The sequence below is a fragment of the Chiloscyllium plagiosum genome, unplaced genomic scaffold (genome assembly GCF_037043375.1).
Source record: "Chiloscyllium plagiosum isolate Xiang-an unplaced genomic scaffold, Cpla_swu_hap1 HiC_scaffold_20, whole genome shotgun sequence".
NCBI lineage: Eukaryota > Metazoa > Chordata > Chondrichthyes > Orectolobiformes > Hemiscylliidae > Chiloscyllium > Chiloscyllium plagiosum.
The window spans coordinates 28,892,354-28,906,655 of NW_028270158.1; the positions used below are offsets into that span (position 1 = coordinate 28,892,354).

Here is a 14,302-nt window from a genome sequence, read left to right on the forward strand (position 1 = left end):
CAAGAACAGCCTGCAAATATCTACATGGGTATGATTCTGTGAGTATGATTATCTCTCAGGCACCAGCGTGACCAACCCCGAATAAGACAGGTTACAATTGAGCCATTAGAGTTAGCACCAGAGTGGAATACAGTCAAGAGGGAGTTACCATGGAGATTCACAATATTTATTCCATGTCCATGAACTCTCATGGTCCCAGGTCAAACAACATTCTGCTGGTTACCATCTGAAAATGACGGTAATCATCTAAAAATCGATTGGAGAAGCTACATCTCCACTTGCATATTAAACAGAGGATCCATTTTATGATAGACAGAGTTTCATGACACCACAACCCAACGGATCAGATCTAGGCTGGTAGTCTTGCCATATAATGGTGAGGGGGCCCAGCAAATCAGTGCATCTCTTCATCCGAAAATGCCAAGTGGATGATCCTGAGGCCTCCACCATCACAGTCTTCAGCCAATTTGACACATTCCACATGATCAAGTAAAAGTGAAAATCACTGCAAGGACTATAAGCTGCTCTCTCATTAGAGAGAGATTAATGGTGGTGAGTTCGACCATTCCTCTGGCACGGTCAATGAAGGGCATTCGTGGTGACAACAACTGACACAGGAATTGAACCCATGCTGTCGGTGTGCATCAGAGGCCAACCATCCTGCCAACTGAGCTAACCATCCCTCACAATATTCGAAGGTGACTGAAAACGCTGAATACTGCAAAGGCTATGGGCCCTGACAACATTTTGTTAACAGTATTGAAGACGTGTGCTCCAGAACTTGCCAAGCTTGTCCAGTACAGTTATAACACTGGCATCTATCTGACAACATAGAAAATTACTCAGGTTTGTCCTGTCCTCAAACAAAGCAGGTTAAATCGAACCCAGCCCCATCAGTCTGCTCTGGGTCATTTTTAAAGTGAGAGAAGGTGTCACCTACGGTGCTAATAAACAGCATTTATAGAATAGCCTGGTAGGTGATGCTCAGTTTGCATTCTGTCGGGGCCACTCAGCTTCTGACCTCAATGCAACCTTTGTGTTAGCATGCCAAAACAGCTGAACTCTAGAGATGAGGTGAGGTGGGACTGACTGTCCTTGACATCAAGGCAGTATGTGACCAAGTAAAACATCAGGGATCAAAATTAGAGTCAGTAGGAATTAGGGGAATGGTATCTGCTGGTTGGAGTCCCAGCTAGCACAAAGGAAGTTGGTTGTGGTTGTTGGAGGTCAATCATTTTAATCCCTGAATGCCACTAAAAGAGTTCCTCCGGGTAGTGTCCTAGGCCTAACCAGCTTCAGCTGCTTCTTCAATGACCTTCCCTCCATCATAAAGCCAGAAGTGGGGATATTTGCTGATTGCCCAATTTTCAACTCCATTCACAACTTCTCAGACACTGAGGTGTCATTGTCCTTGTTCATTAAGACCTGTAATACACTCAGACTTGGGCAGATACATGGTGTGCAATATTCACACAATATAACAGGTCAGAAGCTAGGAATTCTGTGGAAGATAACTCACCTGCTGACTCTTCATGTCCTGGCTATCATTAAAAGCCATAAACCAGTCCTGTAATAGAATGCTCTCCACTTAACCAAATAAGTACACGTCCAGCAACAATCAAGAAGCTTAACACCATCAAGAATAAATCAACCCACTTGTCTAGCACTGTACTGACCACTTTTAACATTCACTCTGTCTATTTGCCATGAGGCAAAATGTATCATTTACAATTTGCACTGCTCAAACTCTCCAAGGCTGCTTCAACGGTGTCTTCAATCCTATGTCCTCCAAAAGATAAGGGCAGCAGACATGTGGGAGCTCTATTGCCTTTGAAGTACTCTCTCAGCCTTACACAATCCAATTGAGAATCTCCCCTTCATGGTTCATATTAACATTTTAGAGGTAATTTGTAATTCTCAGGACATTAAAGTTGCAAAGGGAGGGGTATTAAATGTTGGGCTTGAGAGAAAATCTGAAAGATGGCAGTTCAAAAGACGACCCATTTTGTTTAATAAAATCAGAACAACAGGGAGATGGAGCTATAAAATATTAGCTGGGCTTATTTAGTTAAGGACTGAAACCTTTTGTCTGGAATTCTTACAAAATGTGAATTCCAATGAGATGTTTGTTTTTGGTTAATTAGGTTAAAAACATTTAGTTTTTGTGGGTAAATGAGTTGTAAAAGCCATTTACACAAGAAAACAAAATGTTTTTAAAACATTGCTTAAAATAGATGGTAAAACCCATTTACTTCACAGATCAAAACTGAACTTATAAATGAGTGATAATTGACTTAAAGATTGATTTGTGGACAAGAGCTTTGGGAGGTTCTCTGATTTCAATCTATTGAAATATCTGCTGAGAAAGTTTGTTACAGTTTGGACTTTGTGTGATTTGCAACTCACTGGCTGATCGATAGTCCTGCCCTCTAAGAAGAGTTAAAATCACTCGGTCTGCAGTGTACAAGTGAGACTTAATCACAGCTTGAATTTTGTGAAGGAACAAAAGCTAAAGGATTGTTCAGTTTGAAACTTGTGGAAGAATCTACAGTGGTTCTCCACTGAGTCTTGTCCCAAAGAAAGCAGGTTAGCTTGGAAGTACTGAACGTAACCAGTACTGAACGTAACTGAACACGGGACTGAGGCATCAAGAGGTGGTAAATGGAAGACTTTCTTGTGAGAATGCCTGGAGCTGAGGAGAATTAAAGCTAGTTTCTTGTGGCATTCTTATCGGTGCTCCTTACAGAACTATAGGATTAATTCTTACAGGGAATAAGGAATAAACCTAAATGCAGAGTGTATATAATTATAAATCATATTGTTAAATGAATAGTTATTGTTTTGTTTTGAGTCCAGTTTGGAAAATAAAGTTTGTGTTCTTTAAAAAAGTAAAACCATGGCATGGTTCTAATGGTAAAATCAAATCATTCAAGTTTCTCTTGAAATTCTGACAATCCCTAACTGGACCGTAACAATCCTGACTTGGAATTATCTTGCTGCTATGTTACTGTCACTGAGTTAAAATCTTTGAACTGCCTTCCTAACAGCACTGTGGTTGTATCTAATAGTTCAAGAAGGCAGTTTACACCCACCTTCTCAAGAATAATTAGGAATGGGCAATAAATACTGTGATGTCTATGTTCTGTGAAAGGATAAGTAAATAATTCCTCCTGTAAGAAGTCAGAGTTGGTGGTTTTGAGCTGAGCTGTGAGGTTCTGTGATGTTGTATTGCTGAGTAATGTATCTTGTGGTATGTATTGGGTGCAGGTTGATATCTATGCTGGAGCTGTCTTTATTCAGCAAGCTCTTCGCTGGGACCTGTACATTGCAGTGATTGGATTATTGGCGATCACTACTCTCTACACTGTTGGGGGTAGGTTCAACAAACTGTGAGCATTTTTCCCATGTAAAAGATAAATGTATCCAACAACACTATCCCATCCTGTTGTTGTCTCCAAAATTCTCATCTTCCTCCTTCTTCTGTCAGCAAAGCCATCTTTGTAAGTTGGTTTTTGAAAAGAAAAATTAGTGTTGCTTTTAACCAATCAAGTACTTACTTTAGTTTATCTTATGTACTAGGTGGGCTAGCTGCTGTAATATACACCGACGCCCTACAGACTGTGATCATGCTGATTGGGGCTCTGGTTCTCATGGGATTTGGTAAGTGCACTTGAGCCATGTGCTCAATGTTAAACCTGCACTGATCAGAACCAAAATTGACTGTTCATTTATACTGCACTGGGTTTGTACAATGAAGGTTGATACCAGTAACATGTTGATCGGCCAATACCAATCACAAAGTAAGGCTGATATCCATCAAACCATCAGCATTAGTATTTCTGGAGTGAAGGACTATAAAGGGGAATGATAGCAGCAACTGAAATGTATTCCAGGAATCACCAGATTCAGAGATTTTGCTTTTATCCAGAGGTGTCTCCAAACCAGGTGGCGTCATTGGCTGTTGCCTCCTGACTCTGAGAGGGTTTACCGATGCTACTGAGAAGGACAAGGGCATCAAATACATGGTTATGCCCACCTATGATTTCCCCTTCAAGGCATATACTATCCTAAATATGAACTGTATCGCTGTTCATCTGCTGTTGCTGGGTCAAAGTCCTGGAATTCTTTCACTGGTGGCATTGTGGATCTATCTACAACCCGGGACAACAGTGGTTCAAGAAGAGAGCTCACTACCACCTTCTCCAGAACAACAGTGGTATGAGTAATAATTATTGACCTAGACTCACTCTCATATCATATCCAGGAACAAATAAAACCAATTAAACCAGTGTAACCCAGCACAGTGAGTTCTTAATGCTTATCAATGGGTAGATCTTGCTCGGATCATTTTACATCCTCCGAGGAGGCGAATGGTAACTTCCAGGAACATCTCTTGAAGTTCTCTCCCATCATTGAGCTCAGAATAACCCATATAATAGAAAGATGCCAATTAGCTAAAGGAGAGAAGAAAGCCTTTAACAAGAGATAAAAAGAAATAGTAGGTAAATTTTATCCAAAAGAATAATCTTCATTTAATGGTTTTCTATAAAGATTGCATCTTAATAATTGCAAATAAACATTGGTTTTGTAGAAAGGGGATTAGCTACTTTTTTTAGTGCAGGTTTGATTGATGGGGGTTAGTTAACTTGATGAATGTATAGTTTTGCTGGATCAATAAAACCAGTCTCTGCTCTGCAGCTTTCGTTAAGGTTGATGGTTATTCAGGTCTTCAGGAACTATACTTCCATGCCATCCCCAGTGTCCGTGACCTCAATACAACCTGTGGCCTCCCAAGGAATGATGCCTTCCACATATTTCGGGACCCTGTGACCTCTGACTTTCCTTGGCCAGGTGTATTGATCGGAATGACTATCCCTTCGATCTGGTATTGGTGCACAGATCAGGTATCATCACTTTGTTAATATTAGTGTGTCCTACCTCAGTCTTCTCTTCTGAGTTTTTCAATATAAAGCTTGGAATGACTCATCCAACCAATTACATTAACACTTCAGCATTTCCACACTGGCACTCGTATATCTGATTGGCTCAGCTGAAAGTAAAGACCAGAATTTACTTCTTTCCTTAATCTTCCCGAAGTATAAAGTATCTGTGGAAAGAAATCAGCATGGGTTGGGCCCAGACTAATTTCTCAGTTGTTGTATCAGATTCTCACACCATCTCTTTACAATAATGTACTTTGTAATTTCAAGAGCTGCTCTGGTTTATAAAGTTTCTGTAAGTTTGTGGAAGGGAAGGATAGGAATCTCAAGACAATCTGTTGATGATTTGGATGATCATGTTATAGGACAGATAGGAAGAAGACCTGCATTTATATAAATGTTTGCACAGTGACTGGATGTCTTAAAGTGCTTTCTAATCATCAGGTTGGGCACAAGACTCCTTCAAACAGCAGTGGGCTAATGACCAGATGGACTGTTGTGACTTTGATTGGAGGGATAAATATTGGGCGGGAGATGAAGGTTAACTCCTGTGCTGTTTTTCAAGATAGTGTTGTGGGGTCTTTTATATCTACCAGTGGAGGTAGATGGGCCCTCGATTTAATGTCTCATTCCAAAGACAGCAATTCCAACAATGCAGCACACCCTCAGTACTGCACAAGTAATGAGTTTAATGTTTATACACTCATCTTGGAGCAGCCTTGACCTACAATTTTGTGACTCATCTTGAGATCAGTTGAAAGAGCAGGAGAATGCCTGAGAAACTTGCATAATCAAAAAGGCTCTCTCCTTCCCAGGCAGACCTGGAGACCAACTGTGAGTGGACAGCCTACCTTAGTATTTGTTTCCATCCCCCTCTGGTTGTGGCAATGGCCAAGTAGACCTTTAAGTGGATATTGATTGGCCACTTGTGGGTGTCCATTAGCCTCCGGCTAGGAAGGCCACCCTTGCCCTTTCTTAGGACTTACTCAATCCTTGGAGAATGTCAGGAGGATGAAGGCATGACCCTCCACCCCTCCTCTACCCTCACCCAACCTCCTCCTGAGATGAGAATTAGTGTATTCCAAATGCTAACTACTAGCTGTGTAAAATCTTTCTCCTCTTGTCATCGTGAGCACTTTTAAATTAGGACTCCTTTGGTTCTCAACCTTTCAGAGCCCATAGGATCATGTCATTGCTCTGTGCTTTGTCCCAAACACCCAGGAGTTCAATAAAGCCCTTTCAAATCCCCTCTCAACCTTCTAATTTCCAAAGACAACAGTCCCAGCTTCTCGCAATCTGTCCACGTAACTCTCTCACTTTTAGAACCATACTCATAAATATTTTCTGCATCCCCTCTGATGCATTCTAAATGCCACCTAAAGTATTGTGCCCTAAACTGAACGCAACATTCCAGTTCAAGCCAAACCAGTATCTTTTAACAGTTCACTCGAATGTCCCTGGTTTTATTCTCTGTGGTTCAAATGGCTACTACAATGGAGAGCCTCTCTGTCACAGTGAACGTGATGGGTGACTGGAAATCAGATGTCTAGCCCCAGAATATTGGAACATTGGAACAACTCACTGCATTAATATTCAGACTTTTGTTCAATGCAATTCACCAGACAAGTTCGATGCCGGGAAACCTCAACAAGGAAGCGGGAACAAGTTCCTGGTAGTACCAGCTCACCACTGCCTCCAAACAACCTTCATGTTGCCTATGATCATAGTCATTGGCAGAGATGCATGCACCCTTTGTCTATGAGCATTCAGCAACCCCTTATGACCATCCTGGCACCTCTCCACTATACCAGCAGAGTGCTGTGGAAGGACAGACCTGTTTCAAAGGGTGTACCAGCAACCATCATTGAAATGCTGCCATAGGCAAGTTCACCTTCCTGAGCTTGAACATCCAAGGGTCCAAGAAGGGCAGACAGGTTGGAGATGGAGAGCCTGGCCACCCCTGTACTGAAACGGATATTAACTGACAAGGGGACTGTGTGTGTGGTTTCCCCACTGGTTAGGTACCTCCTGACTCTGTCCTATCACATGTGATGGGATGAGAATGCTCCCCATCCCCCTGTGGACCAGTGGCTAGGGCAATGGATGCAAGGAGTGGGCACCTCTCCATCAGCCCTTGAAGATGCTGGGCCTGGTTGTCCATGATGACTTGCTCAGGGAGACAGCCAGACAGTCACATGAATCACTGCATTGCTGCAGTTTGTGGCCAATGAGGGACATTGTGTCCCATATCTCATGGTGTTTGTGGACCAAATCCCTGATTATCAACACCACAGAGTCCTCTCCTGCCTGGCCATGAACGGGTGCCTGGTCTCTGCCAGTCCTCCAAGTGCCAGTGGCCTGAGGCATTCCTTCCTCAGCCAGCTGCAGAGCTGTCACAGTGAGGTGCTCACCAGCTTGTGCCCTCACACTTTCAATGGCTAAGGTGCCCACCGAGGTGCCAGTATCTGGGGATGAAAGAAGGCAGCCTTGCTGATAGTTCCTCTGAGGATGAGAGTATTTCTGAGGGGAAACAGCCTTTCTACATGAGATCAGGGAGAGTCTAGCTGTACTTGCAAGATACAAGCGAGAGAAGGTATAGAAGTGGTATGCAATGAATGAGAGTGGCAATGGGAGATCGGCAGTGGCATGCAGGGTAGTACTTGGTCTGTTGGTGGAACATGGATGTTTCTGCATACCCACAGTAATGGTCCCATGAGGGAAAAGATTCTCTTTTCATAGGGGCTGAGGACTGAGGACCCAGTTGCCTGGCAACCACCACCAATCCCTCCCCACCAAAATGTGCTGCTTTGTGCTGTATTCTTCTGTGATGATAAGAAACATGAGGGACTGAGTCTCCTAACAGTGGGTGGCACAGCTGTTAATATTGGTACTTATGGGGAAATGATGGTGTTCAGAGGCCCTGAGGAGGCCAGGCAGAGGGCACGCTGTGGAGGGAGGAGGTTTTTGGCAAGGGGTGTGGAGGGTTGGTGTGAGGGAGTGGGGGAAGAAATTGCAGACAGGAGTGAGACTGGTAGAGCATGAGCCTTTGTGACAGGTGGGTACAGAAGGTGAGTTAGAATGGATGTGATGTGGCAAAGAGAAGCATGGCACTTACCCTGGCAGAGCGGAGATGTTTATTAACCTTGAGGCACTGCTGGCTGTTCCTCTGCACCTTGGAGACAGTGTTGCCCTGGGTAACAACCTCAGAACAGGCTGCCAGGGTGTTTTGGCACAGCTTCCTCAATGGAGAAAAGATTAGATTACCTATAGCATGGAAACAGGCCCTTCGGCCTAACAAGTCCACACTGACCCTCCAAGGAGTAACTCACCCAGACCCATTCCCCTACCCTATATTTGCTTCTGACTAATGCACCTAACACTATGGGCAATTTAGCATGGCCAATTCACCTGACCTGTACATCTTTGGATTGTGGGAGGAAACCGGAGCACCCAGAGGAAACCCGCACAGACACGGGGAGAATGTGCAAACTCCACAGAGACACTCACCCAAGGAGGGAATTGAACCTGGGTCACTGGTTATGTGAGGCAGCAATGCTAACCATTGAGCCACCATGCCACCCAAAAGTGCCTCTATCTGAAACATCCCACCCACCAAGAACTCCAGGTCCCTGGCTGTGCCTTCACTGCCCTCTATGATTTGTTCTGAGTTTGCCCATCAGTGAGCAGGGGAGCTTTGGAATACCAGTACTCACCCAGGAGCACAGTGGCCATTTAAAGATGGTGGAAACACAACCTTTTGGTAGATATCAGCTGAATGGGGCGTGGCTCGGGAAATATGGAATTGGACATGAGAGATGCTACAGGTATTGAATGCAGTGAGTGTTGTTAGATATGGACGTCACGGTAAAAAACCCTCCAAAAACTCAACACAACTCAGACTCAGCCAAAACAAATTGAGATCCAGCTCTGTATTTCTCTTGAAGTAAATCAAGAGTCCAGTGCTGGTGCAGTGGCAGGATGAAGAAAGTTATGTCTTTTTAAAATTCTTTTTATTCTTAAACTGTTAAAATGGTGCCAGATTGTGGCAACAGTTGAAGCTTTTCACTGCGTTTGACTGTAATATTCACTGTAAAATGCATGTAACAATAAATCATTGAAGTTTAATTCCCCTCACAGTTCACAATAGTTACAAGTTTTACGTCATCCTCAAATTTTAAAATTGTGCACTGCATGTCCAATTCCTGGTCACAAATACAGATCTCAAGAAGTTGTGGTGCTAATACTGGTCCCTAAGGAATCCCACTGGCCACATTATTCCAGTCTGAAAAGCAACAATATACTCCAACTCTCTGCTCCCAGCTTTTATGTTCATGGTACTATTGTCTCTTTTATTCTATGGGCTTTACCTTTGCTGATTGCACTTTATTAAACTGATGACCAGCACCCTATTGTCAAAGCTTGCTGACTCCACCTATAATTTCAGAAGAAAAAGATCAGTATCGTCCTGTCACGTTTTTCTTTCTCCTGAGTGGTGTTCCTGCGCTGGAGCTTGTCTGGGTAAAATCCTGAGATATATTAATGGAATGCCAATAGTTTCATATTAGGAAGTGGTGCCAAGTGGCAATTATTGAATTGCTTAGAACTGAAATAGCCTTAAAGTCAGAGAGAAACCGGTGTCTGAAGAAGTGACCCCAGTTTTCTGATGAAATCGACACATCAGAAATGTCAAGTCCTCTCTTCTCGGATACCAACTGTCACTTCGGCCTGAGCTTAGATTTCCAGAACTTGCAATATTTTACTCAATGATTCTGTTTCTCGTGTCAACTTTAGGTAATTGTCCAGAGGTCACTCTCTGCAAAGAATCTGCTCCATGCCAAAGGTGGCTCCTTGTTGGCCGTCTACTTGAAAACTTTGCCTGTTTTCATCATGGTTCTTCCAGGCATGATAAGCCGAGTACTCTTTACAGGTATGTGGAAAGAAATAGCTGCAGCTTCTTGACACCATGTAATTTAACAGCATTAACATCTTCCTTTAACCTCAAAATGCTTACCTCCATTATGATTCATCTTCTAGATGAAGTGGCTTGTGCTGATGCCGACACGTGTCAGAGAATTTGTGGGAACAAAGTTGGTTGTTCGGACATTGCCTACCCGAAGCTGGTAATGGAGTTGCTGCCAGGAGGTAAAAGAACTCCAGTTATCTAGAATTCCCCACACGGATCCTGATCCACGCTGGTGTTTATGTTTATCAATAGCCTCTTCCCTGATTTGCTTCATTCCAGCCCATCAGCATTCTAGATCCCTCATATACTCAGTTATTCCTTCTTAAATACATCAATCCATTCATTTCAACCACTGCAAGAATGAGAGATTTCCACATTCTCGCCACTATTTGAGTTAAGAAAGAATCTGGAAAGTTGTACAAAGGAGCCAGTGGCACATTGCCATTGAGATGTTTGTCTTGATTCCATCATTTATTCTCACTTGTATTTTTTAACGAAATAGACTGCAATGAAAAGTGTTTGAGCTGCCATACCACGGTGCCCATAGTAATAGCAGAAGGCATCGAGAAGAAAAAAAAGACAAAGTCCATCTTAGTTCAATTCATGGCTCCTGGGTTCAGAAATAGACAGGACTGCTGCAAAACCACCACACTGGGCTGCTGGAATATCGGAATGAGACTCTGGCAGCAGCATTGAGGATATGGAAGGATAAGCATGGGGACTCGGTACTGGCTGCTACATTGTCAGAGGCAACATTGGTGAGGTGGATGAGGGATGTTTCGGACAGCTGCTGCAGTGGCATTGGCGGTTCCTTGTGGCCATTGCGTGGTCTGCTTGTCTGTTTCGGACTCTTCGGTGGCATGGCCTGGATTCCACCGAAAGGGTCAGTGGCATGGATGGCCCACTTTGGCGATGAGATTAGTCCGTGGGGCAGCCTCTATGGAATCGTGCGGCCCAGGATTCCAGTGGCCTGACATGGTTGGCCTGTTTCAGCAGCCGCTTCCCATCAGACCCTGCATAGATCATTTACGGAGGTCGCTGGATCCCAACAAGGTCTTTCAGTAAAACCATCACGAGCAGACAGTATTAATGGGAAGCATCCTTCCTCCTATTAAATTGTTCAAGGGACTTTTCTCTTCTGAGTTTCCTTTTTCACTCATATTTTTCACTCATAAAGCTCTAATTCCCACTGAAGTGCAAGTGTCTCAACTGGTTTATGGGAGTTTTTTGTTTTTTATTCTTTCATGGATATTTTTGCATCAGTGCCATGGTCAGCATTTGTTGCTTATCCTAATTGCCCTCAAAGAGAGTGGCCTTTGGTGTTCTTAGACTCAAATATCATTACTCTGTAACTAAGTCACTATTGTGATGCACTTTATACTTCAATGCTTAGTTTGACACCACCTCTTTTATTGCAGGACTGCGAGGCCTTATGATGTCAGTAATGATTGCAGCCTTGATGTCCTCCCTCACTTCAATTTTCAACAGTGCGAGTACATTGTTTACAATAGACATCTGGCACCACATCCGACCTCAGAGCACTGAGTGGGAGCTCATGATCGTTGGCAGGTAGGAAACGATTAAGTTAGCTGAAGAGAAGAATGTTTTTCTGAAAGTATAATTACTGTCTGTCCATAAGCAACACAGGATCTCTTACACTTTTCTGAGTAGAGGTTTTAATACACCCTCCTATGTGTTCTTCCTCTATTTAAATTGTGTTGAAATCAAACCTCATCATGTTATTACCTCCTTTAGTTGTTTCCCAGATTCTCAAAAGAAAGAAATCTCTTACTTTACTGAGTCCTTCCTACCTCCTACACTCTGGTCTTCACTGCTGTGGTGCAGTTAGTCCCAGTATCTTCAACCACTCCTTAAACCTATAGTTTATTTTGTCCAATAGTGTCAGCATACAGCATGGGGAAGGTTTGTATTTATATCATATCTGTAAATATTTACATATAATTAATGATTAATTTACCCTGTTATTATGCAACCAAATATGACAGAAATTTGGGCTGGAAGATAAGAGAGTGCTTTGATCATTGTGACTTTTGTTAGAGCTTCAAATAATAGTTCAGAATGTGAGATCATAAACAATTTCACTGTCAGCTCATCATTTCAAGCTTGAAAACTCCACACTGAAACTTGATTGATTTGTACAGAGTCTAACCGGGATATTGAGCAGAACAACACTGTTACCAAAGCTTCCTTCTCCAAAGTAGATTACACAATAGGAACCTTACGAATGAAGATCCAATTTATTTAAAACTAAATTATGCTTTCATTTATAAATACTCTTGCTGTACAATAAAATGATTTCATATGGAGAATCTCTCTGATTTTCAACGCAAGCAATTGTTCATATTCAACCTCCAAACTGAGTATTTTGGGAGATTTAAGTGTAGCTTCTCCACTCCCTGCATGTTGATTGAGCTACATCTCTTTGGGTCAAGGAGGGACAGGGTTTTTGATTTGATTTGATTGATTTATTGGCATGTATACAGAAGTACAGTGAAAAGCTTTGTTTTCGAGCAGTCCAGGCACATCATAGTAAGCAAAGACTTATAGATCATAGGGTGAAAAAAACACTTAGACAGGGCTGGAGCAGGGGTCAGGATACCTTCCAGGTGACTTCAGCTACTTGGGGCCAGGCCACCTGCACATTGAAGTTGGGATTTGGCTGACCTCTGGGATTACAGCAGTGTTGAAATCCAACCACCCCTACTGCTTGCTAATCCTTATTTGGTGAAATCTAAAAATGTTTGTAAACCATCTCGTACCCTCCTACTACCACCATCATTTATTGCTCGCATCCTGGCTGCAATCATATTTTCCCTTTCCATTCCATTAATTGTCCCAGTTGTCTAGCATTTTAACAAGCAGGAGTCAAATAGAAACCATTCTTCCCTCATTTAACCGTTGCACAGCTAGATACAGGAGGAGTTATTGAATACCCAAAGCTTACCCCACCTCTCCTACTGCAGGACTGCGAGCTTTAGGTGAACTGTATAAGATGGCATAGCCAGATCAGTATCTGTGCAGCACCCTGGTATGGCCTACCAGTGATCCACTGGATACTGGGAAGCAGAGAGCTCTGGCTGCATTCCAACTAAATGCAATTGAAAAAGTGTTCTCACTTCAGGAATATTACAGTGGTGAATTTGGTTTTAAATCAAGCTCTTGGTCTTTGACGTGTGATAAATCCAACAGTCCACTCCATCCATGCATCTCTTCTACCCTGATGATCAAGTACAAGTAACAATCACATTCCAAAGTCTGACCTTAGGTAGATCATCTTGTTAGTATTAATTTTCTGTGTTTGAACACCTCACAAATTCACTTCACCATTAGATTCCAATGCTTTAAGACTCATAATTTAATCAAACTAAAAACTTTAGCTGAGTCCTTGTTTTTTTTGCAGGCTTAGAACTAACTGTTTGTTACTATACATTGTCTTATATTGACCAAGCCTTTGATGAATCTTTCTAATAGACCCCGAATATAGTTTATTCATCTCCTTCAGAGTGTTCTGTCAGATAAATTCCAGCTGATCAGTACATTAACCCCATCTACCCACGTTAGTTTTGTATTTCGGTAATATCCTTATCTAAATGAAAATCTATGAGTCTCACTATGTGCCATTTGTAGGTTTGTTCCCTCACTTTGGTGCTGCTAATTGATCACAGTACACAAGTACATGGAAATTAAGAATCTAGCCTTTATTTAAAACAATCCTGCAACGGAAAGATTTCTCAGTCATTGAAGTATGTCCCAAAGTGACATCACTCCCAGCCAGCAAATATATAAACTAAAATAAGCATCTTGCTCACTTACCCTGGAGGCAGTTACCTGCAAGGTTGTTGTAGCCCCAGACTCCTCGAACAAGACCCCAATCTTTTCTTCTCACTGTCACCTTCCTCAATGGAGGAGTCCTCTCACTCTGACATTTCTTTTTCTTGCAACATGTTCTTCATACGTTTGTGGAGGGCACAGCACACTGCAGTGATGCAGCACGCCCTGTCTGTGGTAAACTGCAGTGCGCCATCTGAGTGATCCATACATCTCATTTTCATGGTCAGCTTAACCATGGACCTTATGGAAACATGTGCTGCATTGTACATCTCCTGCGCATCAGTCTGAGGATTTCTGACAGGTCTCGAGGGAGTAGCCTTTACCTCTCAGCAGCCAGTCCCATAAGTGATGAAGGTACAGGCAACTGTGATTTTTCCAGTATATAGGAGTTGTGACACCTTACTGCTTCCCATTTAAACCTGGAACATTTAGCGAGTGTGGTTACAGATGCTGGCACATTTAGGGGGCGGAATCCTTTGTTATTGGTGATCCCGACAGATTATTTGCAAGGTCTTTGACCACAATGTGTGTACATTGGTAGCACCCT

At 42.7% G+C, this 14,302-nt stretch overlaps 1 protein-coding gene across 2 annotated transcripts in view; it reads left to right on the forward strand.

Moving 5' to 3' along the window:
• LOC122560737 (sodium/myo-inositol cotransporter 2-like) overlaps positions 1-14,302 on the forward strand; it is a 39,087-nt gene that overhangs the window by 7,448 nt on the left and 17,337 nt on the right. For both annotated transcript variants that reach the window (XR_006314796.2, XM_043711731.2), the window contains exons 7-12: positions 3,268-3,373; positions 3,580-3,660; positions 4,699-4,904; positions 9,732-9,867; positions 9,975-10,082; positions 11,322-11,472. Coding sequence is in view for 1 of the 2 variants with exons in the window: in XM_043711731.2 (XP_043567666.2) it covers positions 3,268-3,373; positions 3,580-3,660; positions 4,699-4,904; positions 9,732-9,867; positions 9,975-10,082; positions 11,322-11,472 (788 nt within the window). In the remaining variant the exon portion in view is untranslated. The remainder of the gene's footprint in view (positions 1-3,267; positions 3,374-3,579; positions 3,661-4,698; positions 4,905-9,731; positions 9,868-9,974; positions 10,083-11,321; positions 11,473-14,302) is intronic.